We start from the raw sequence: 17,976 nt of genomic DNA, 5'->3' as shown, positions 1-17,976 counted from the left end.
AAGTGCTATTTTTTAATTTGTTCTTGAGTGTGTAGGTCCTTTTAAGATCAGTGACATTTCCCTTTACAGTATTCCTCCCTCCTGCCCTCAACTACTTTGGATCCAATGGCCGCTTCTGGAAAAGGCCCAAGAGGAACTCACCCTAGATATCCAAGAAAGAGGTGCAGCTTGAGGAATGGGCATATGGCTCCAGAAGCAGCTCAAAGCTGCTTTCCTCAAAGCAGCTCAGTCTAGCCTGTGAGTCCCTTTGTCCTACCTTGGCCAAGACTCCCCAGCTATGTCCTACCCCCGTTAATTGCTCCCTGTGGGGCCTGAGCTTTAGAGTTAGAATCACTACCACCAGCTTTCCAGTAGCACAGCCTCTGAGAGATCACTGTTTTCAACCCCCTCCCCCAACCAACTTCATAGATGGGGAAACTATACCCAGTATCACATAGCTCATAACTGGCAGAGCCAAAATTTAGGTGTTCAGCATCTCAAATCAGGTCACTTTCTACTATCTCACCCCATCTCCAAGAAAACACCCGACACCTGTGTCCAGCTCTAAGGAACAGCTGGAGCATGCAGGGGCTGATACCAGCACAGATGGGACAGACCTGGCCAAAAGAGGCCCAGCTGACCTCAGCTGAGCCCCAAGCAAGGGATGAATCCCAGCACTTCTCAGTTTTCCCTTGACCAGACCGTTACCAGTGGCAGACAGCCACCCCTGCCAGGATTCTCCTCCTGACCAGTAGCACAATGACCCATGCATGGAAACATGTTTTATCATGATCCCAAGCGCCTCACCAACTGTGGCTGGCTCTAACTGGTAGAGGGATCATGGCGATGAGCTGCCCACCAGCCTGGGAATCCCATTTACCAAACTGCTTCTTGATAAGACTCAATCCACATTCTTAGGCTGATTTGGATGGGACCTCTTGGTGAACGTAGCTAAAATCTGTCTCCATGCTATACTGGCAAAGGCAGAGGGAAAGGCTTGCAGATGCTGTCCTCCCAGGAGAGCTTATAAACATAACTGGCATGGGGAGAACAGAGTCCAGGGAGAGAAATGGACTCAAGGAAAACAGGCGGACACAGAGGGTGGGGGGCAGGAACAGCCAGGCTTCCTCCTGACGGCCCAGGGACTGAAGAGGGGAGACCGCAAGGAGCTGCAGATGTGTTCCCTTGTCAAGACTTCCAGAAAGGCTCAGCCTGTGTGGCCAGGAGGTAAGAGAAGAACCCAGACGCCTGCGGTGTCAGAAAAGCCATGTGAATGGCCTATCTCAAAGAGCAAAGGGTGGGTGGTGTGAAATGCTGTGGAGACATCAAGACAGTTGAGGATTGAAAGGTATTCTTTCGATTTGGCAACTGGGTGGTCACTGGTGACTCTTAGGAAAAGCTGTAGAGGGTTGAAGAGTGAAAAGGATTAACGGGAAAAATCCTTTTTTAAAGAAACTTGGCTAAGAAGGAAAATGGGTAAGGGGCAACCGACTCTAAGAAGCTTTGTTTTCGTCTGGGGGAGACCTCTGCTTGCTTAGAGGCTTTGTGGAGCCACTGATGGAGAGGGAGGCTGAGGCCCAGGAAGTGTGAGTGGTGGGAAGAGGGATAAGTCTTGGAGGCCATAGAGCAGGATTCAAGAAACAGAGCACCAAACGGGAGCAGACGGCAAGGGTCCGAGGAGGGATGCAGACACAGACGGGAGGGAGAGGAGAGCAAGTGGGCGGGGAGCGTCTCACTTTAGGGACTCTGTTCTGTGAAGGAGGCAATGGGGTCGGCCACTTGCTGAGAGCAAAGACGAGGGGCATGGGCAGATAGCAGCGCAATTACCAGCCAAAGATACACCCATCAAGGCTGACAGCCCAGCTGAGGGTGTCAACTATGAAGCTGCCATGCTTAGCAACCCAAGAGGAGGAATCAGAAAATAAGCAGATGCCAAAAATGGAGAACGGTTGACAGTTTTAGGGGAAGGTTTGAGTTGGGGAGGATAAGAAAGGTCAGGATCCTGATAAAAATGTCCATGTGTGATGGCTCACGGGTTTAGGCTAGGGAGAGGAAGCAGCCCAGGTGAAGGCTGAGACAAAGAGAGGAGGTCAGGGAACTGGGCTAAAGGAGCAGGCAATTTCAGTAAACAGCAGCGCAGGAGTGGGAGAAGAGGAAGCATGGGGGAGGTGACCCCGAAGGAGCAAAGTCTCAGTTCGGGAATTCAGGAGAGAAGACTAGAGGTGACATGACATCACGGAGTGAGAGAGAGTAGAGCAGAGCCTGGGAACAAACAAGGAGAGGTCTAGGTCTCAGGAGCAAGGCAAAGACCTGTTGCTACAGGGAGCCAGAACCCACCAAATCTTAGAGCAGAGCCTACAGAGGGTCAGGCAGCTGCCACTATGGGAAGGGGACCTGCAGAGGGGGTATAGTTGGCAACTGCCAGAAGTCAGGTAGGGCCAGCCTACCCATGTTCTGGAACAGTACTCCACAATTCATCCTGCACCAGTTTTTGCACGAAAATCCCCTTCATATCCACTGAAGCCACTCTGCTCTCCTATTTCTCAGCACATCCAAGGAGCCCCATTTCTCCACTAGGACTGCATTCTGTACTGTGAGGACCCAGAACTCACTGTATTTCCATTTCATGACTTAGTCAAGGGCCAAAGGACTTGACTGACTTCAAAAGGGGCCATTACGGGAGTAAGTCAAAAGCAGGATCAGCTCAGACGTTAGCAAAGAGCCAATGAGGCCAGTCACTCAGCTAGCAGCTTTTTCTTTTAATTTCTAAAATGTCATGTTCTGTTTTCTGCATGCAAAAACAAAACAAGACCATGACGCAAAATGCTGGTGTTAAGTCCATAGGAAAAGCCCAGGGGTGGGGGTGGGGGCAGTGGTGTGGGGTAACCAGCGCAGGGGTGGTGTGGTGGGTCAGGACCTCGCTCCCTTGCAGGAAAGGACACCCTACGACTGCTCAGGTGCTGAAAGTGGGCCTCTCAGCATGCAGGGTCTCTGAGATGGGAAAGGAATATGTGACTCTCCGTCGCATTACTAAGATCTCCTGGCCCAGCACACTATACATAACAGAAGGGAAGCCAAGCAGTTAGCCAGGCAATTCTGCTTCGTATCTGTGGCCTCTAGTTGCTTCTGTGGAAGGATCTCAATCAGATTGGAGGCTGTCACGGCCCTTACCTGGCTGTCCGGCATATAGCACCATGATGCTCACGCAGGGGAGGTGGGGGTGGGGGCCAAAACAAAGGAAAGGTGACCAAGAGCATGAATTCGTGAGGTAAGTACAGAAGGAACCTTGCCAAGTCAACTAAACAGGGGAAAAGATTAAAAAAATTGAAAGGGAAGTAGCCAGTGCCCAATCCAGAGAGTCATGTGCACCCCAAGGAGCAGAGGGCTAGGTCTAAAGATTGCTGGCTACTGGCGCATTAAAGACTTAGTTACCCCAAACTCGGAAACAGGACTATGGAAGCCCGTCTGTGCAGGAGAGCCCGGCAAGGGCTGATGAAAGGATGGCGGGCCAAGGGCGTGGTTGGCTCTGAAGCCAAGACAGCCTCTCAGCCTGGGTGTCGAAGGAAATGAGCAGTACCACCAACTGACAAGGAGAGAAGAAATATTTTCTCCGAGCAGAATGTTCCCATTGACAAAGGCCCTACACACAAGAACTTCCTTAAACTTCATCTCTTAGCAAAAATAAAGCCATGACCTAAGACTCCCTTGAAATGAGCCAAGCCATGACCAGACCAGAAACAGCGGCGTCTGCAGGCCAGGCCACGGGAGTGCCGGCTCTGCAGCGTCCCCAGCATCATCAGCGGTAGCTTCCTTCTCAACCGAGTCCTTGCTGGCGAAGTAGCCTGACCCCCAGCAACTGCCTGGGCCTCCTCCTCCCAAACACCCTGCAGGGACCATGAAGAGCCATCTCCATCCGAGATGCAGCCTGGAATTCCCATGCCTGTGGCTTCCAGAACATTTCCCTCTGCATTCTTAGAAAAGTAACGTCCTGAAGTTGCTTCAAGGTCACCGAAGGACTCTGGCTCCTCACCTCTCAGTTTTCCCCTTCTCCACCCTAGACAGAACATCCCCCCATGAGCGGTTGGATAGGGCTCCTGGCTCACCCTCTGGCCTTCTCCAGCCTCCAACAGAAAAGGGTTACCACTAGAGTCTCAGCTTTTTCTGGGCTGCAGGCAGCCGGGGGGCAGGCGAGTCAGAGCACTCGCCTCTGATCTTTGGCTCTGTGAAAGTGGGGAAGCTGGGGACCAGGGTCTCTAAGAGGGAGGAGAAGCCCAGCAGGGTGGGCTGGTTCTGGGTCAGCCTCCTTGGCCAGCCCCTGCCTTTCAGGTTTCCCAGGCAGAACTCAGGGTCCAGACCTCCGAGTGGAGACACCAAAGAGATGGCCACTGACAGTCACTCCTAGGAAGGCAGGTTCTGACACCGAAGAAGAGCTATGAACCCAAAGTCAGTGGCACAGAGGACAGGCCCTGCCAGTGAAATCCGAGGCTGAAGCTGTCAGCGGTCCCTGCACAGCTACCCGGCCCCATCGAGAAGGCCATACCACCTAGAGCACAGCGGCCACCTAAGTCAACATTGGCAGAGGGGGCATGAGAAACAAATACCCTGAAAACCGTCAGAACCCAAATAGGCACCAATTGAGACCTCTGGCCTCTAGAAGCCTCCATTACCCTGCGCAAGGCAGCGTCCTGTCTGGGCAGGCCTAGCAAAGGCAAACAGTGACAGTCTTTGGCTGTGCTGGGCCGGGGCTCACAGGCCTGCTATATGTCAGAACCTCTCTCCCTTCTTTTCCTCCCCTCGGGGCCCAGGAGGACTTCAGATATATACACTGCTCCCAAGCCCTGCACGCTGAAAGGTGAGAAAAGTCTGCTTTCCTCAGCAGAGAGAGTCACCAAGGAAGTTAGGTCCTCCTGAGCCTGACCAGGCGTGGGCTCGTCAAGTGGACCCTACACATCTGATTTTTCTGGTAATCGGGAACACCTCCCTCTTTGCTGTTTATTACCGAAATCTTCTCTGTAGTGGATGCACTATGGCTCTCAAATGAATGCTGTAAGATGCAAACGGCAAAGAAGAGCACTGCACAGCTCGGCAAGACTCGTCTCACATCCACGATCCGAAGAGAATGAGCTGAAAGGTGGGGAGGAGTGGTCGACAGGATGGGGCACCAGCCGCCAGGCTGCTCACACCTGGGAGACACTGCTGGCCAGGCGGAAGGACATTCGTTTTGCTCTTTCGTTCTCCTGAAAGGAAAAAAAAAATGTGTGGCAGTAACATGGCCCAGTGTAACACCTGTCAATGTGACAAGGCCCAGTGTCCAGACTGGGGCTCCCCAGAGCCCAGGTGTTCTGCTCTAGCCCAGGAATGCAACAGCCACCACACACTACGGTGTGCCAAGCACTGTACACACAGGGCGTGGCTGGTCGGGCCTGGCACCCAGCAGCCAGGTGGGGCGGTTCAGTGGAACAAAACAGCGCCGAAGTGATGTCTCGAGGCTGCCCACGTGGGACCAGACCCAAGGTCAGAGGAGCGCTCTTTGCTGCGAGCAGCACCTCTCCCTCCTTCTCTACACCAAGGGGCCGGAAATATGCCTACCTTCCTCCCCAACCCAAGCTGAGATCAGACACTGAGACCAGGTGTTTCTCCTCTCCTGGGGATCACAGTGCAGAATAACCAGCCCTGAGCTGCGAGTCGGGAGCCCTGGCTTCTCGCCCTGATTCTGCTGCTAATTTGCTGGGTGACCTGGGCAGGTACATCCACCTCTCTGAGTTTCAAGCCTCAGCGGTAATTGGACTTACTGAGCCGCACGCTGCCCTCCCTTCCCCTTAGACTAAGGGGCTGGGAGCGAGGGTTCATTGTCACCACTCTCCTGTGCCTCCCGAGCTTTAGGTTGCCCTGTATGTGCTGCTTGGGTGCCCCCTGCCTGCCCAACTGACCCCCACACCTGCCCACCACCTGGCAGCAACTCTTTACCATATGACGTCGCCGCCTCTTGGGCTGGATGCCCTCCTGCACATAGGGGGGCCATGGGAAGCCCTGGGGAGTGGAATACCCACTCTCGCTAGACACCTCCTCGGAGTCTGAGTCCTCCTGCCTTGGCTGGGCAAAACGTTTCTCCGGGTAGATCTCCTTCAACCAGCCCTCAAAGAACACTTCCAGGCAGCGGCCGGCCTCCGCAACTTCTGAGTCAGGCTGAAGGGGAAGGAGAGCAGTGATGGTCCGGCCCATTTCCGCCAGCCCATCTCTACCCGGTCCCTCAAGAGCTCTACAGAGAGCACAAAGCCTGGCTGGTTTCCTGGAAGTCTAGAATGGGACATTTTCTCCTGAAGACTCAAGATAACCAGTTTAGTATCATCTCTCAAAGCAGAACTGGCCCTGACAGTTACCCACAGATGGCCAACCACTAGCACTCCCCCCTTCTTCCTCCTGAGTCCACGCTGAGAACCAACCGTGGGAGAGCGCTTATAAACACTCACTAGGGGGGGGGGCCCAGAAAGCCTGTTCCCAGGTCCTCATGGCAATTCAGGACCAAACCTGATATCCCCATCCAGCCAGGAGTCTTGGGGTCCCTGGGAGATAGGGGAGAGGGAAGACAGGCAAGACATACATAGTTAAACTTCGCACAGTTCCAGAACATGAGGCGGACGTCGGACACCACCTCCTCTGGGGTGGTGTAGTGAGCTGGGTCCTTCTTTTGCAGCTTCCTCCGGATGATCGACAGGTCCATGGGCCTCTTGATAATCTGGTAGTAATGCCGGGCCTTGGGGGAGGAAAGAAGGGGAAGCCAAGCAGGAAGAGAGAAAAAGGGGAGGTACAAATAAGGAGGGGCAGATGGAGAAGGAGGTGGAACAGAAGTGAAAGAACACAAGAAAGAGAACAGCAGCAAGAAGAAAAGTGGAGAGAGAAGACAAAGGGAAGGGGAAAGGAGGACTGGCTCACTGTCCAGTCAGGTGTGGCGCAGCGGCCGGGGGGCTGGGGGGCCGTGGTGGCCACGGCTGGGACCGCCAGCCCAGGCACGAGTTAACCCGGCTTCCAGTGGCCATGCTCTGAGCCCGCCCTGGGTACCCCCGGGACCCGCCCCGGGCCCAGGACCTCGGGAGCCGGCAGAAATGGGCAGCCTTCCTTACCAGCGGGCTAACGGGCTCGTGGAAGGGCAGGCTGAGGCTATTGCAGCACAACGACAGGACCAGCTTTTCACACTTCTGCAGAAACCAGAAGGGCAGCAGGTTACTTCGCCCTGGCCCCACCTCAAGAAGGACTGAAGAGAGTGACCCTGGAAACTCCACCAGGGTCTGCTCTGTCCTGCAGGGCATGGGCCCCCACGCGAAGGCAGGGCCCAGCCTCCCAGACCAGAGGAAAATAGTTAGCAGGAGGGGGTTCCCCGCAAATGCCCACGGGCCAGGCTGTCAGGCATCGCCCAGCAGAGAGGTACCTTGGAGAGGCTTCCCATCGCCTCAGAAAGACCTTAGCTGCTGGCACAGGGAGGCTGCCGCAGGCAGGGAACACTGTCCTCAGAGACCCCTCCCTACCTTCTGGTCACAGATGCTCAGGCCAGGGGTGGCCCGCATCCCAGGCTGGCAATAGCGGGCATTCTCACAGTCGTACTCCATCTCGGGCTGGGTCAGGCTGCGGCACAAGGTACACACCCAATCTCCCCTGCAGAGACAGGTGAGGCCCAGTGAGGCCTCAGCACGTGGCCCAGAGCCACCTCCCCTGTCCCTCTGCTCCAAGATACCCGGGGCGGGTTGGGGGGGCGGTGCGCAGCAGAGGCGCAGTGGCTTGGAGACTCGGTCCCTAGCCCTGCCCTGTGCGGAATGGCTTCCTAACCACCAGCTTGAAAGAAATTCAGTAACTCGGGATGGAGTGAATCCAGAAAATCACAGGACTCAGCAAGGAGCTGCGACAGGAGTATGGGGACAAATCTGTGTGTGTAGGAGGAAGCTGGGAACAGAGGAAGAAAGGAAGCCACTCCAATCTCAAACATCGCCTGTCGGTGTGCACAAGGCACACAGCAGTGGGGCCGCTGACTCGCAGCCTGCAGTTCACAGGGGCCCAGGCCGGGCAGCAAGCCCAGCCCAGGGAGGAAGCCCAGCCCAGGGAGCTGAGCGGGCTTGGGAGAGGCCTCCCGGATGAGCAGCCCGCGAGGACCCACACGGCTCACCCCGGGAAGCCGAGCAAGGCCGGCAGGTGGCAGGAGAGGTGGAACACTTTGGGGCAGCGATCACAGCACAGCAACTCCCCCCCGTTGAGGCACACAGCACAGAAGTCCTCGTTCTCTATGGGTACTGGGGGCCCCTTCTTGGCTCCAGGGGTCCGAGGAATGAGTCTTTGTTCCTGAGGAGATGCACCCTCCGCCTCTGGAGGCTGCTGCCCAGCCAGAGAAGTGACAGTGACCTTTCTTCCCCCCAGACTTGGGGCCTGGACGGCATCAGGCTGGTTGTTCTGGCTGACCTTGGAGAAGAAGGGAGTCCGCAGTCAGAGCACAGCACCAACAAGTTGTGGAGGGTGGGAGAGGACGGACTCACCAGGCCCCCGGGCCAGCCGAGCCCCGGGAACGCTGGGACAGCCCCCTCACAGCCAGGGGTAAGTCCGGCCAGGCTGCAGCCCCACGCACATCAGACTCCGGAAAGGGCCAGTGCCAGAGCCGGAATTCTGACAGAGGCAGAGAGAGAAGAGGGGCTTCCAGGGTGGGCCAAGTTCAAGGACAAGACAGAGCAGAGTGGTACCTTAATGGACATGCTGGAGGACTCAGTGCCGCACTCAATGATCAGCAGGAAGCTCCCATCCTGCTCATTCTTCTGGGGCTTCAACTTGAACACTGGCATCTCTCCCGAGGAGGCCGCACAGATCTTGAGCCGCTCCAGCCGCACGTAGGGAATCTTAGGCTCACTACTGAAGGGCCTGTGGCAAGAGAGACACCCCTGGGTCTCTGGAGGAGGCTCCTCTGACCCCAGCCTCTAAGTCAGCTCCTCCATGATCCCACATGCCACTACTCCAGATCGCAGTCCCACCCTGTGCAGGCCCATGTTTCACTCTCCTGCCCCAGGGGAGCGCTTTGCTCAAAGAAAGGGGAATTCCTAAAGAGGGAGGACCTCACACGGAGTACATGCCCCCTGCTGCCGGAGCCAGGATACCCTCCCACAAGATCCCAGACTCCCAACCACACAGATCCTACTCGAGCATCTGGGAGTTGAAGAAGATTGTTGCAAGTAAACTTCTGCTTCTAGTTAAGTCATCAAGGCTGCTGACTTCCTGTGCCAACCTCCCAGGACATGAAGTTGGAGGGTGAGAGAGGGAGATTGGGCCAACAGCCTGTTACCTGATACTCTGGTTCTCTTTTGCATCCAGCTCCAGGGCTCCTTGCTCAAAACTCTCATGCTCTAAGGCAAAAGACAAATACCTGTGACGTACATTTATGACCCATACCTTCCACTCATATGTCCTACTCATACCGTTGGCCACACACCTGTCACACAATTGTTACCCACACTGTAATCATTCATAACGGTGGCAATCCTACCATGGCTCTCCTTCCTGAGAGGGGAAGAAGGTCACCTTCTTTTAAAAAGACAAACAGGGGCACCTGGGTGGCTCAGTCGGTTAAGCATCCAACTCTTGGTTTTGGCTCACGTCATGATCCCAGGGTCCTGGGATTGAGCCCCACGTCAGGATCCACACTCAGTGGGGAGCCTGCTTCTCCCTCTCCCCTACCACCTCCGTCCCTTACTTGTGCTCTTTCTCTCTTTCAAATGGGAATAAATAAAATCTTTAAAAATAAATAAATAAATAAATAAATAAAAAGAGAAACAGATATGGGGTGCCTGGCTGGCTCAGTCTGAAGAACATGCGACTCTTGATCTCTGGGTTGTGAGTTCAAGCCCCATGTCGGATGTAGAGATTACTTAAATAAATAAAACTTAAAAAATATTTAAAAATTTAAAAAGTTAGGGGTGCCTGGGTGGCTCAGTTATTAAGCGTCTGCCTTTGGCTCAGGTCATGGTCTCAGGGTCCTGGGATCGAGCCATGCATCAGGTTCCCTGCTTGGCGGGAAGCCTGCTTCTCCCTCTCCCACTCCCCCTGCTTATGTTCCCTCTCTCGCCGCATCTCTCTGTCAAATAAATAAATAAAATCTTTTAACAATAAAATAAAATAAAAAGTTAAAAATAAAAAAAAACAATACTCAGAGGCTATCTAGGGATGAGTATTGGGTCAGGTGCTGAGGGGCCAGCTCCTCACCTTCCAAATGAGTTCAGAAATCTCTTGTTCTCCATATACTGGTGTTACATGCTCTCAGCAGTGGTTCTGTCCAGCCTCTGCATTTTCAACCAAGTGCTGGGATTTTAGTACTGCCTGAGAGTCTAGTTCAGACTCCATAGGCAAAAGGTTCCCTGCAGCCCTACCCTGAGTGGTGCGGTAGAGCCTGTGTAGATGGGCAGCAGGCGGTGTGGGGAGGAAGGAGGAAACTAGCATTTACCAAGCACCCACTCAGCACCAGGCACTGTCCTAAGCACTTTCCATGGGCAAGCAGGGTCCAAAACATTTAATTGCTTAAAATTTAGGGTCCCATTACTATGCAGTTAATAAGAATCAATATTGTTCAGTTGGTCTTTCAGTCAGTACGAAAAAACATGGAGAAAAATTATTTCATTTTTGTTTATTAAAGGTATAGGAAATAGAGTGATCATTACAGACTAAACATGTATCATACACTAAACAGAAAAAGTCCCAAATCCTCACTCGGTGGTTGCTTTCAAACTCCCTGACTAGCCCTCGCCTATGACAGAAGAAAGGAAGCCCCACTTGAGGAGGTGGTGTGGGAAGCTGAGAAGAGAATCAGAGCCAGTGTCCACTGGTCCAAATTCCTTTTACCCTGGGGCACAACACAAATCCACGGGACTGCCGGGCACGAGGGAAAGCAAGGCCAATTCTCCTTACTACAGAGAAAGTCATCAAATGATCTCACTGTAGTTATTTGTCCCAGTGGTCTATGAAGTAGCTATGATTAGCCCCATTTACAGAGAAGGAAACCAGCTCAGAAAGGTCAAACATAAAAAGACAGAACTGGTTTTCTAAGTGACATATACCTGACTCCAAAGTCAGATATGCTCTTTTCCCTAAAATATTTTGCCAAGGCTAGCCCTTCTGAGATGAGTGCTTCCTGCCTCCCCCACCTCTGACCCAGACCTCCAGAACTTTTTGCATGGAAATGTTACACAAGGCTAAGTCCCAGCCACAGTGAGGGAAACAGAACAGGTCCCAGTAAGTCAGTTCTGGAGGGAGGAAGTGAACTGAGCCTGAGAGAAACGCTGCTCCCTCCTGCCTCGAGCCTGTCTCCTGACCTGCATCTGACCTGGAGTGCTGAGCTCACATCTATGGCCCCCACAAGTGACAGGCTGCTTGCTGACTTGTGCCTCACCTTTTGGGTTCCGGTACTGCTGCAGAGCCATGGATGTGTTGACCGCTGGGACCAGTGGAGGTTTCTTCACAGAGAGGTTAATTGGCTCCTCCAATTCTGCAGGCATAGCCAAATCCTTGGAAACCTCCAGACCCAGGGTTGTCAGGTCTTGTCCCAGAGAGTCAGTGAAGCGGGTAGAATCCTCATTTTCCATCTTTCAAAAGCGAAAGGCCAACAAGAATCAAAGAGATCAAGCGGTTTTGCTGTTAGTAGTCATAGAGCTATGAAGCTAAGGCCAGGATAAGCCCTTCAGGGGCCACCCTGTTGCCCAGTGATGAGCAGAGGAAGTTGAATGTCATTTCCCCGGGACTTACCTTACACAGGGCATTCCCAAGAGAGGGGTCAGCCACATCAGCAGGGCACAGGCTCCCTCCAGCTTGGCCAGAGCCCGGACTGCAGCTGGAGCCACTTTCTGGTTGCATGTCAGCTGCTGGAGGCATGTTCTGCAGAGGACAAGTTGCCAGACTCGGCATAGTCTGGGTGAGACCGGACATCGGGTTGGGCCTGGCCTGCAAGTGATCACTTGCTAGGCTTGGGATGGCCTGGGAGGAATCACTCATCAGACTGGGCATGGGCTGGGGCACGCTGCGTACGAGGCTGGGTATGGTCTGCAGATGACTGGCTGTCAGGCTGGGCATAGCCTGGTTTTGACCGCTCATCAGGCTGGACACAGTTGTGGGCGTGCCACTCAGCAGGCTTGGGACCATGTGGGAAGGGGCAGCAGTCAGGCTGCTCATGCTCTGGATCTGTGGCTCTAGGGTCCTTGCCAGCCTGGTAGATGACAGCTCCATCTCCAGCGTGTTGGAAAAGCCCATGATGCTCACCGAAGTGGAATGCTGCAGGAAGGAACACAGGGCAGAGTCAGGCTTTTGGCAGGGGATGGGGGGAGGGATTGAGAGATGCAGCCCGAGAGAGCTCCCATGCTCAGATTTCACTCTGGCCTCAGAGTCTAGGAGCTGCAGGAAACTCAGACAACACATGAAGTCCTATTACCATTCCCCTATGCCAAGGAGGCTGCTAGGCTCTGACAGAGAGGCGGACACAGACTGAGGACACTCGTGTGCATGTGTGTTTGTGAGACAGAGATGAAACTGTGGGAGAGTGACCCTGAGGGTGGTACACACACACACACACACACACACACACACACACACACACACACACACAAAGAGCCACCATCAGGCCACACCCCTCACCCCCTATCCAGTACCTAAGCAAAGGATCAGATTGTGGGATTGCCCTCCAACTTCACATTCCCCTCTGACTAAATCATTAAGTGCCTTCTCATCCCTTTGGACATTCCTGCGGACTAGTTTCTGCTACATAAAAATGGAAGGAAGTCCAGAAGGCTCAAGCTCTGATCTGCCTCAGGTCTTCTCTAAGATAATGCCAAGGCCCGAGGGGACCCAATCAGTCCTGGGGAACCTGGGCCAACTCGGCCCTTTTCACAGTCCTGTTCAGATCAACTCCAGAACCATCAGCATTAAGGGAAGGCTTTGACCAAGAAGATGTGAAAGTCTTTCCTAGCCCCACTCAATCCGCCAAAGACCTTCTAACCGGAGGCAGAAAACATCAGAGCAGCTAGGTCTTAATATAGCCCAGTCTGGACAATCACTGGATTAGGCCATAACTTCCCAACCCCAAGAATTACTTTCTCCTGTCTAACTGCTTGGTGATATAGTGAGAAGAGACCTAAAGGTTCACAAAGAGAAGTTAAGACGTACAGATTTCTGCACTGGATGCATTCCGTTTCTCAGATTGGAGAAATATATTTGATGGAAGGGGGACAGTGAGAGACTGGTTCTAAATGTAACCTTTAGGAATTTAGAAGCTTGATATCCCTGCCTTTTTTTTTTAAGACTAAAGATAGAACAATTTGACAGCTTTTGAAAGTCAAAGGGGAAACAGAGAGTAAACATCTCTAAGCTTCCAAAATCAATGTCTTCAGCCTTTCCCTATGAGTAACATATTCAAATTTCCACAGGAAAGTAAATACCTCAAATATCTTCTCAAGTTTCACTATAAAATTAGCAAAGCCATTTAATGGTGAAGAAAAGGCTGTCCTCACCTCAGTGAATGTCACTCCTAGTCACCAGTTCAAGTCAGATGCTAGGAGGGGAAGTATTAGTGGGGCATCCCTCCTCCCTCACCCAAGCTAATTCCAAACCTCATCAATTCTACCCCTTAAACAACTCACACGTCTTCCCCCAATTCCTCTCTCTATTGCTGGTGCCCGAGCCTGGGTTACACTCCCGTATTTTTCCAGACTACAGCAGTAGCCTCCTCAGTGGAGAAATATTTTCAAAACACAAATCTGACCACATCATTCCTTTGCATGAAGCCCCACAGGGCACTCCACCGTTCTTAGGACAACTGTGAAAAAGACCACCCATCCCCTGTCCTACTCACGCAACAACCCTCCCGTTCTCTGAGTTCCAGCCACTCAGACATTTTTTTTCAAACCCTGAAACATGCCAAGCTCTCCTTTCACCTACAACCTTCATCCCCTTCAAACAGACTGCTTCCTCTCCATGGAACATTCTCCTATCCCTGCCCCTGTACCACTTACATCCTTCTAAACTCAGCTCACCTGTGATTTTTTTGTATCAAAGTCCCTTTTCATTCTGTGGCCCAGACCTCATTCCTCTCTTTTACATTCTTTTAACTCCTTTTTTTTTTTTTTGCTGTATTTTCATAGTTGTGAGACCATTTGATGAATCTCTATTTTCCCCCATAAATTGTAAACTCCACTAGGGCATGGATTTTACCTATTTTGTTACCCATTGTATTTCTAGATCCAGGAGCAGTACCTGGCTGAATAAATGAATTCATGAGCTGCTTAAAATTAAAAAAAAAAATACACACACAACAATAATGTGTGACTGTTCTACAAATCTTAAACCGAATAAATAGCAGCTTCGTTCTATTAACAGGGTGTATGCATCTCTCTAAAATCATGCTTGTCTTTATATAGCTAACATTTATTGAGCTTTTATTACATGCAAGGAAATTTGCTAAGTGTCTTAGGTACATTTCCTCACTGAATCCTCATCACAAATGTTACAGGGTGGTTGTGAAGGTGACAAGAATGAATCCAGGTAAAGCTTTAGGACACTGTCTGCCACATGGCAGGTACTCAGTGACCCCCAGCTACTGCTGCTGCCCCCAGTATCGTGACTGTTAGTGTTGTTCTTGTGGCCTGAACTCAGTAAGGCATCCGAAGTTTTTTATGTAAGTGAACACATCACTTCGTAAATTTCCATTTCCCTTTATTTGTGCTCACACATAGAAATGCAATTGATTTTTGTAGATTGACCTTGTACCCAGAGACCTTGCTGAAGTCGCTCAGGGAATTTCTGTGCACACAAATCATGTCATCCGTGACCAGTTAAGTTTTACTTCTTCCTTTCCCTGCATGTGTTTTTCAGCCTTACTCTGCCAGCTAATTACGGGAGGACCAGGTCAAATGGAAGTAGTGACGGTAGCCATCCTAGTCTCATTCCTGACCTCGGGAGTTCCTTCCAATATTTCACCAACTAAGCATGACATGTGAGGTGGGATTTTTACAGGTTGAGAATCCAGATCTCCGGCGCCTGCGCCATACTCTTGACCTTGGCCTGTCCGTCTGGTCCTTCTCTGTACGAACTCCCCCCTCCCACACTCTGCACTTCAGCCTCTGTCCTTCCCTCGCCTGCTCTCCTCGACTTTCTCCCTCTTCCTCTCCTGTTTTTTTTTTTTTTCTTATCATCTCTTTCTCTTCTTTCCAACGCTTTTCCCTTATTATTTCACTGTTTTAGTAAAGTTTCTATGTTCTATTCTTAATTCTCAATTTTAAAGGCAGACAAGCTAAATATAAATGCCCTTTGTCTCCCCAAAGAAAAGTTTGTTTTTTCTATGTTCCTTGGCAGTTCAATAGTGTTCAATAAAACGGCTCCAATCTGCCCTACAGTCTAAGTCCCCAGATAAGGAGTATCGAGGAGAAGGAGGTCCGGGGAGACTACTCAGAGCGAATGGGGTAGAGTAAGCATGGAAGAGCTATCTCAAACATGCTGTGACCTGCCTTCCTTGGCATCCCTGCTGTCCTGGTTATATGCCACCACAGCTTTCGAAGATACTATCTTTCCTTATCTATGGACACAAATGCCCAGTGATGGCTGCAACCCCTTTTGTAATATATGACAGTCTAAATCCTTTGAACTGGTTTCTTTCACCCTTTCCCCATTTGATATGTATATTCCCTGCAGCTCTGGTGGTCATCTCATCTGCCAATGACATAGATGACTCTCTCTATGAGATCCTTGGGGCCAAGTATGAAGGGCACCCAGGTCTACCTGGGACAATCCCAAGTAATAATGGTCAGGTGTTGTATGTCACAAAATACACAACATTAAATTCCCACAGACAAAAACGCCCCAGATTAGAGGTACGCTGTCTCCACCTCTATCTCCAGATTAGAGGCATGATATCTTTGTAGGATATCAATTCCCTTGTCCTGATTACTTATTGCATATCACGAAATGTGACATAATATAATGATAGAGGAGGGCATGCAGACTGAGCCATGGAAGAACTATGGAAATTCTATAACAGTTTATTTTGAGCTGGGCCTGCTGAACCTGCTCCTATAACACACAGCACACAGCACAGGGTCAATCATATGTCCTAAGATACTGTAGACTAGACTAGTCTTCTTCATGTCCACATCCACAGCCAACCTCCAGGAGACCAAGGCTATCAGGAGGTGGGAAGAGGCTCTGGTAGTGGTAAAAAGAACCTGAGAAATATCCATGGGAGAAGTCTGAGAAGGATCGCAGAGACAGTGCAAGGAAAGTGCCAGCCCCACCCTATTTCTACAGGCTATACAAATACAGTGGCATTTCGGGAACATAGGTACACTGTGTGTTGGTATTTTTGATACTTCATTTGGCTCTCTGGAGTGAAGAGGTAAAAATACAAAATACAAAAAGTGAAGGAACTATTTCTTGTGCAGGAGGAAAGAGAGGATCGAGAACCTCCATCCTACCCTGCTGCCAGGGCTACCAGGTGAGTAGGGAGAAGGGGAGGGCCAAATTTCAGGGCTAGGAAAGGAGGCTGGGTCTCCAGGGACTGGAAGGAAGGACGGGGCTTCTTGAGAGCATGCCAGGCTTGGGAACATGGCCACACTTATCATTTGGTGCTGCACACACAGGAGGAGCTCATCAGTCCATGGAGATGATGCTGCCTGCCCTCTCTAGCACCCAGGATTGTTCAGAGGTCAAATGAGAGGAGGCAAAATGATATGGCCAGCTGTAAGGTCTATACAGGCAACCACTTCCAAGTTGTCAGCTACATAACAGACACGTTGCCTTCTTCACATACAAAACCTACAGATCTCATGAGGGAAAAATATGTATTTTGAAGTTTGCAAGTGAAAATAAACTATTTTCTCATTCAGGGGAGGAAGAGAAGTCAAAAATGCCAAAAACATTCACTCTGATAATCAGCTCAGGTCATCGCTGGGGTACGAGGGGAGCTGCCCTGACCCTCCTCACTTGCATCTCCTTACTTGCTCCTAATTTTCTCTCCTTCCCCCGTACTTGTATGTTCTTATCTCTGTCCCTTTCCTCTTCTTCTTTTTCTCCCTTGATCTCTGTTTGCCACCTGCCTGACCTGTGACCTGTCTGAACCACCTGCCTCCACAGCTTGCCTGACCTGTGACCTCCCTGAACCGCCAGACCTTCGACCTCTTCTATTGGTCATTATGCAGTACTTCACCCACCTAGCCTGTCTTCTGTTTGACCTTTGCTCTTCTACCTGCCGCCTCCCTCTCCATCCTCATCATTCAGATCTTGTTCTGGAATTCAGTGGGCTTACATTATTGAGATATTTGGCGCACGGTGTTGTCAAAATTCAGAGAAAGCACTGTTCCTTCATTCAACAGAAAAGGAAACTGAGACACAGAGTGATGACACAGATTTCCCAAGCTTATATAGGCCCAAGACTAGGAATCTGGGCCCAGCCTTAAAAATCTACTGGCTGGTCTTGATTTTGTGCCATTAGCCAGAAAGCTAGCAGTCTAGGAAGACATGATAGAGAAGTCAATACACAGACACTTAAAGCACATACCCTGAGTTTAATATAAATTCCAGGTTCTTACAGCAAGATAATATTGCTGGGATGTCCACAATAGCCAAACTGTGGAAAGAGCCAAGATGTCCATCGACAGATGAATGGATAAAGAAGAAGTGGTATATATACACAATGGAATATTATGCAGCCATCAAAAGAAATGAGATCTTGCCATTTGCAACGACGTGGATGGAACTGGAGGGTGTTATGCTGAGTGAAATAAGTCAATCAGAGAAAGACATGTATCATACGACCTCACTGATATGAGGAATTCTTAATCTCAGGAACAAACTGAGGGTTGCTGGAGTGGTCGGGGGTGGGAGGGATGGGGTGGCTGGGTGATGGACATTGGGGAGGGTATGTGCTATGGTGAGCGCTGTGAATTGTGTAAGACTGTTGAATCACAGATCTGTACTTCTGAAACAAATAATGCAACATAT

At 51.1% G+C, this 17,976-nt stretch overlaps 1 protein-coding gene across 5 annotated transcripts in view; it reads right to left on the bottom strand.

The window, feature by feature from the left end:
* Window positions 1-17,976, bottom strand: part of TRIM66 (tripartite motif containing 66) — a 42,663-nt gene continuing 24,687 nt past the window's right edge. For 4 of the 5 annotated variants that reach the window (XM_073882960.1, XM_073882959.1, XM_025894350.2 and 1 more), the window contains exons 11-20: window positions 11,743-12,264; window positions 11,390-11,582; window positions 9,293-9,353; window positions 8,700-8,874; window positions 8,135-8,424; window positions 7,503-7,629; window positions 7,101-7,175; window positions 6,581-6,733; window positions 5,947-6,165; window positions 1-5,216 (exon numbers count right to left, since the gene is read on the bottom strand). In XM_073882960.1, the coding sequence (XP_073739061.1) occupies window positions 5,157-5,216; window positions 5,947-6,165; window positions 6,581-6,733; window positions 7,101-7,175; window positions 7,503-7,629; window positions 8,135-8,424; window positions 8,700-8,874; window positions 9,293-9,353; window positions 11,390-11,582; window positions 11,743-12,264 (1,875 nt within the window). In that variant the 3' untranslated portion in view covers window positions 1-5,156. The remainder of the gene's footprint in view (window positions 5,217-5,946; window positions 6,166-6,580; window positions 6,734-7,100; window positions 7,176-7,502; window positions 7,630-8,134; window positions 8,425-8,699; window positions 8,875-9,292; window positions 9,354-11,389; window positions 11,583-11,742; window positions 12,265-17,976) is intronic. The other variant, XR_012375365.1, reaches the window with a different exon arrangement.

The sequence above is a fragment of the Callorhinus ursinus genome, unplaced genomic scaffold (assembly GCF_003265705.2).
Source record: "Callorhinus ursinus isolate GAN/ISIS: 27379988/994484 unplaced genomic scaffold, GSC_fseal_2.0 scaffold49, whole genome shotgun sequence".
NCBI lineage: Eukaryota > Metazoa > Chordata > Mammalia > Carnivora > Otariidae > Callorhinus > Callorhinus ursinus.
The sequence above is the reverse complement of the archived record's forward strand: the minus strand, read 5'-3'. Positions and strand labels throughout refer to the sequence as shown.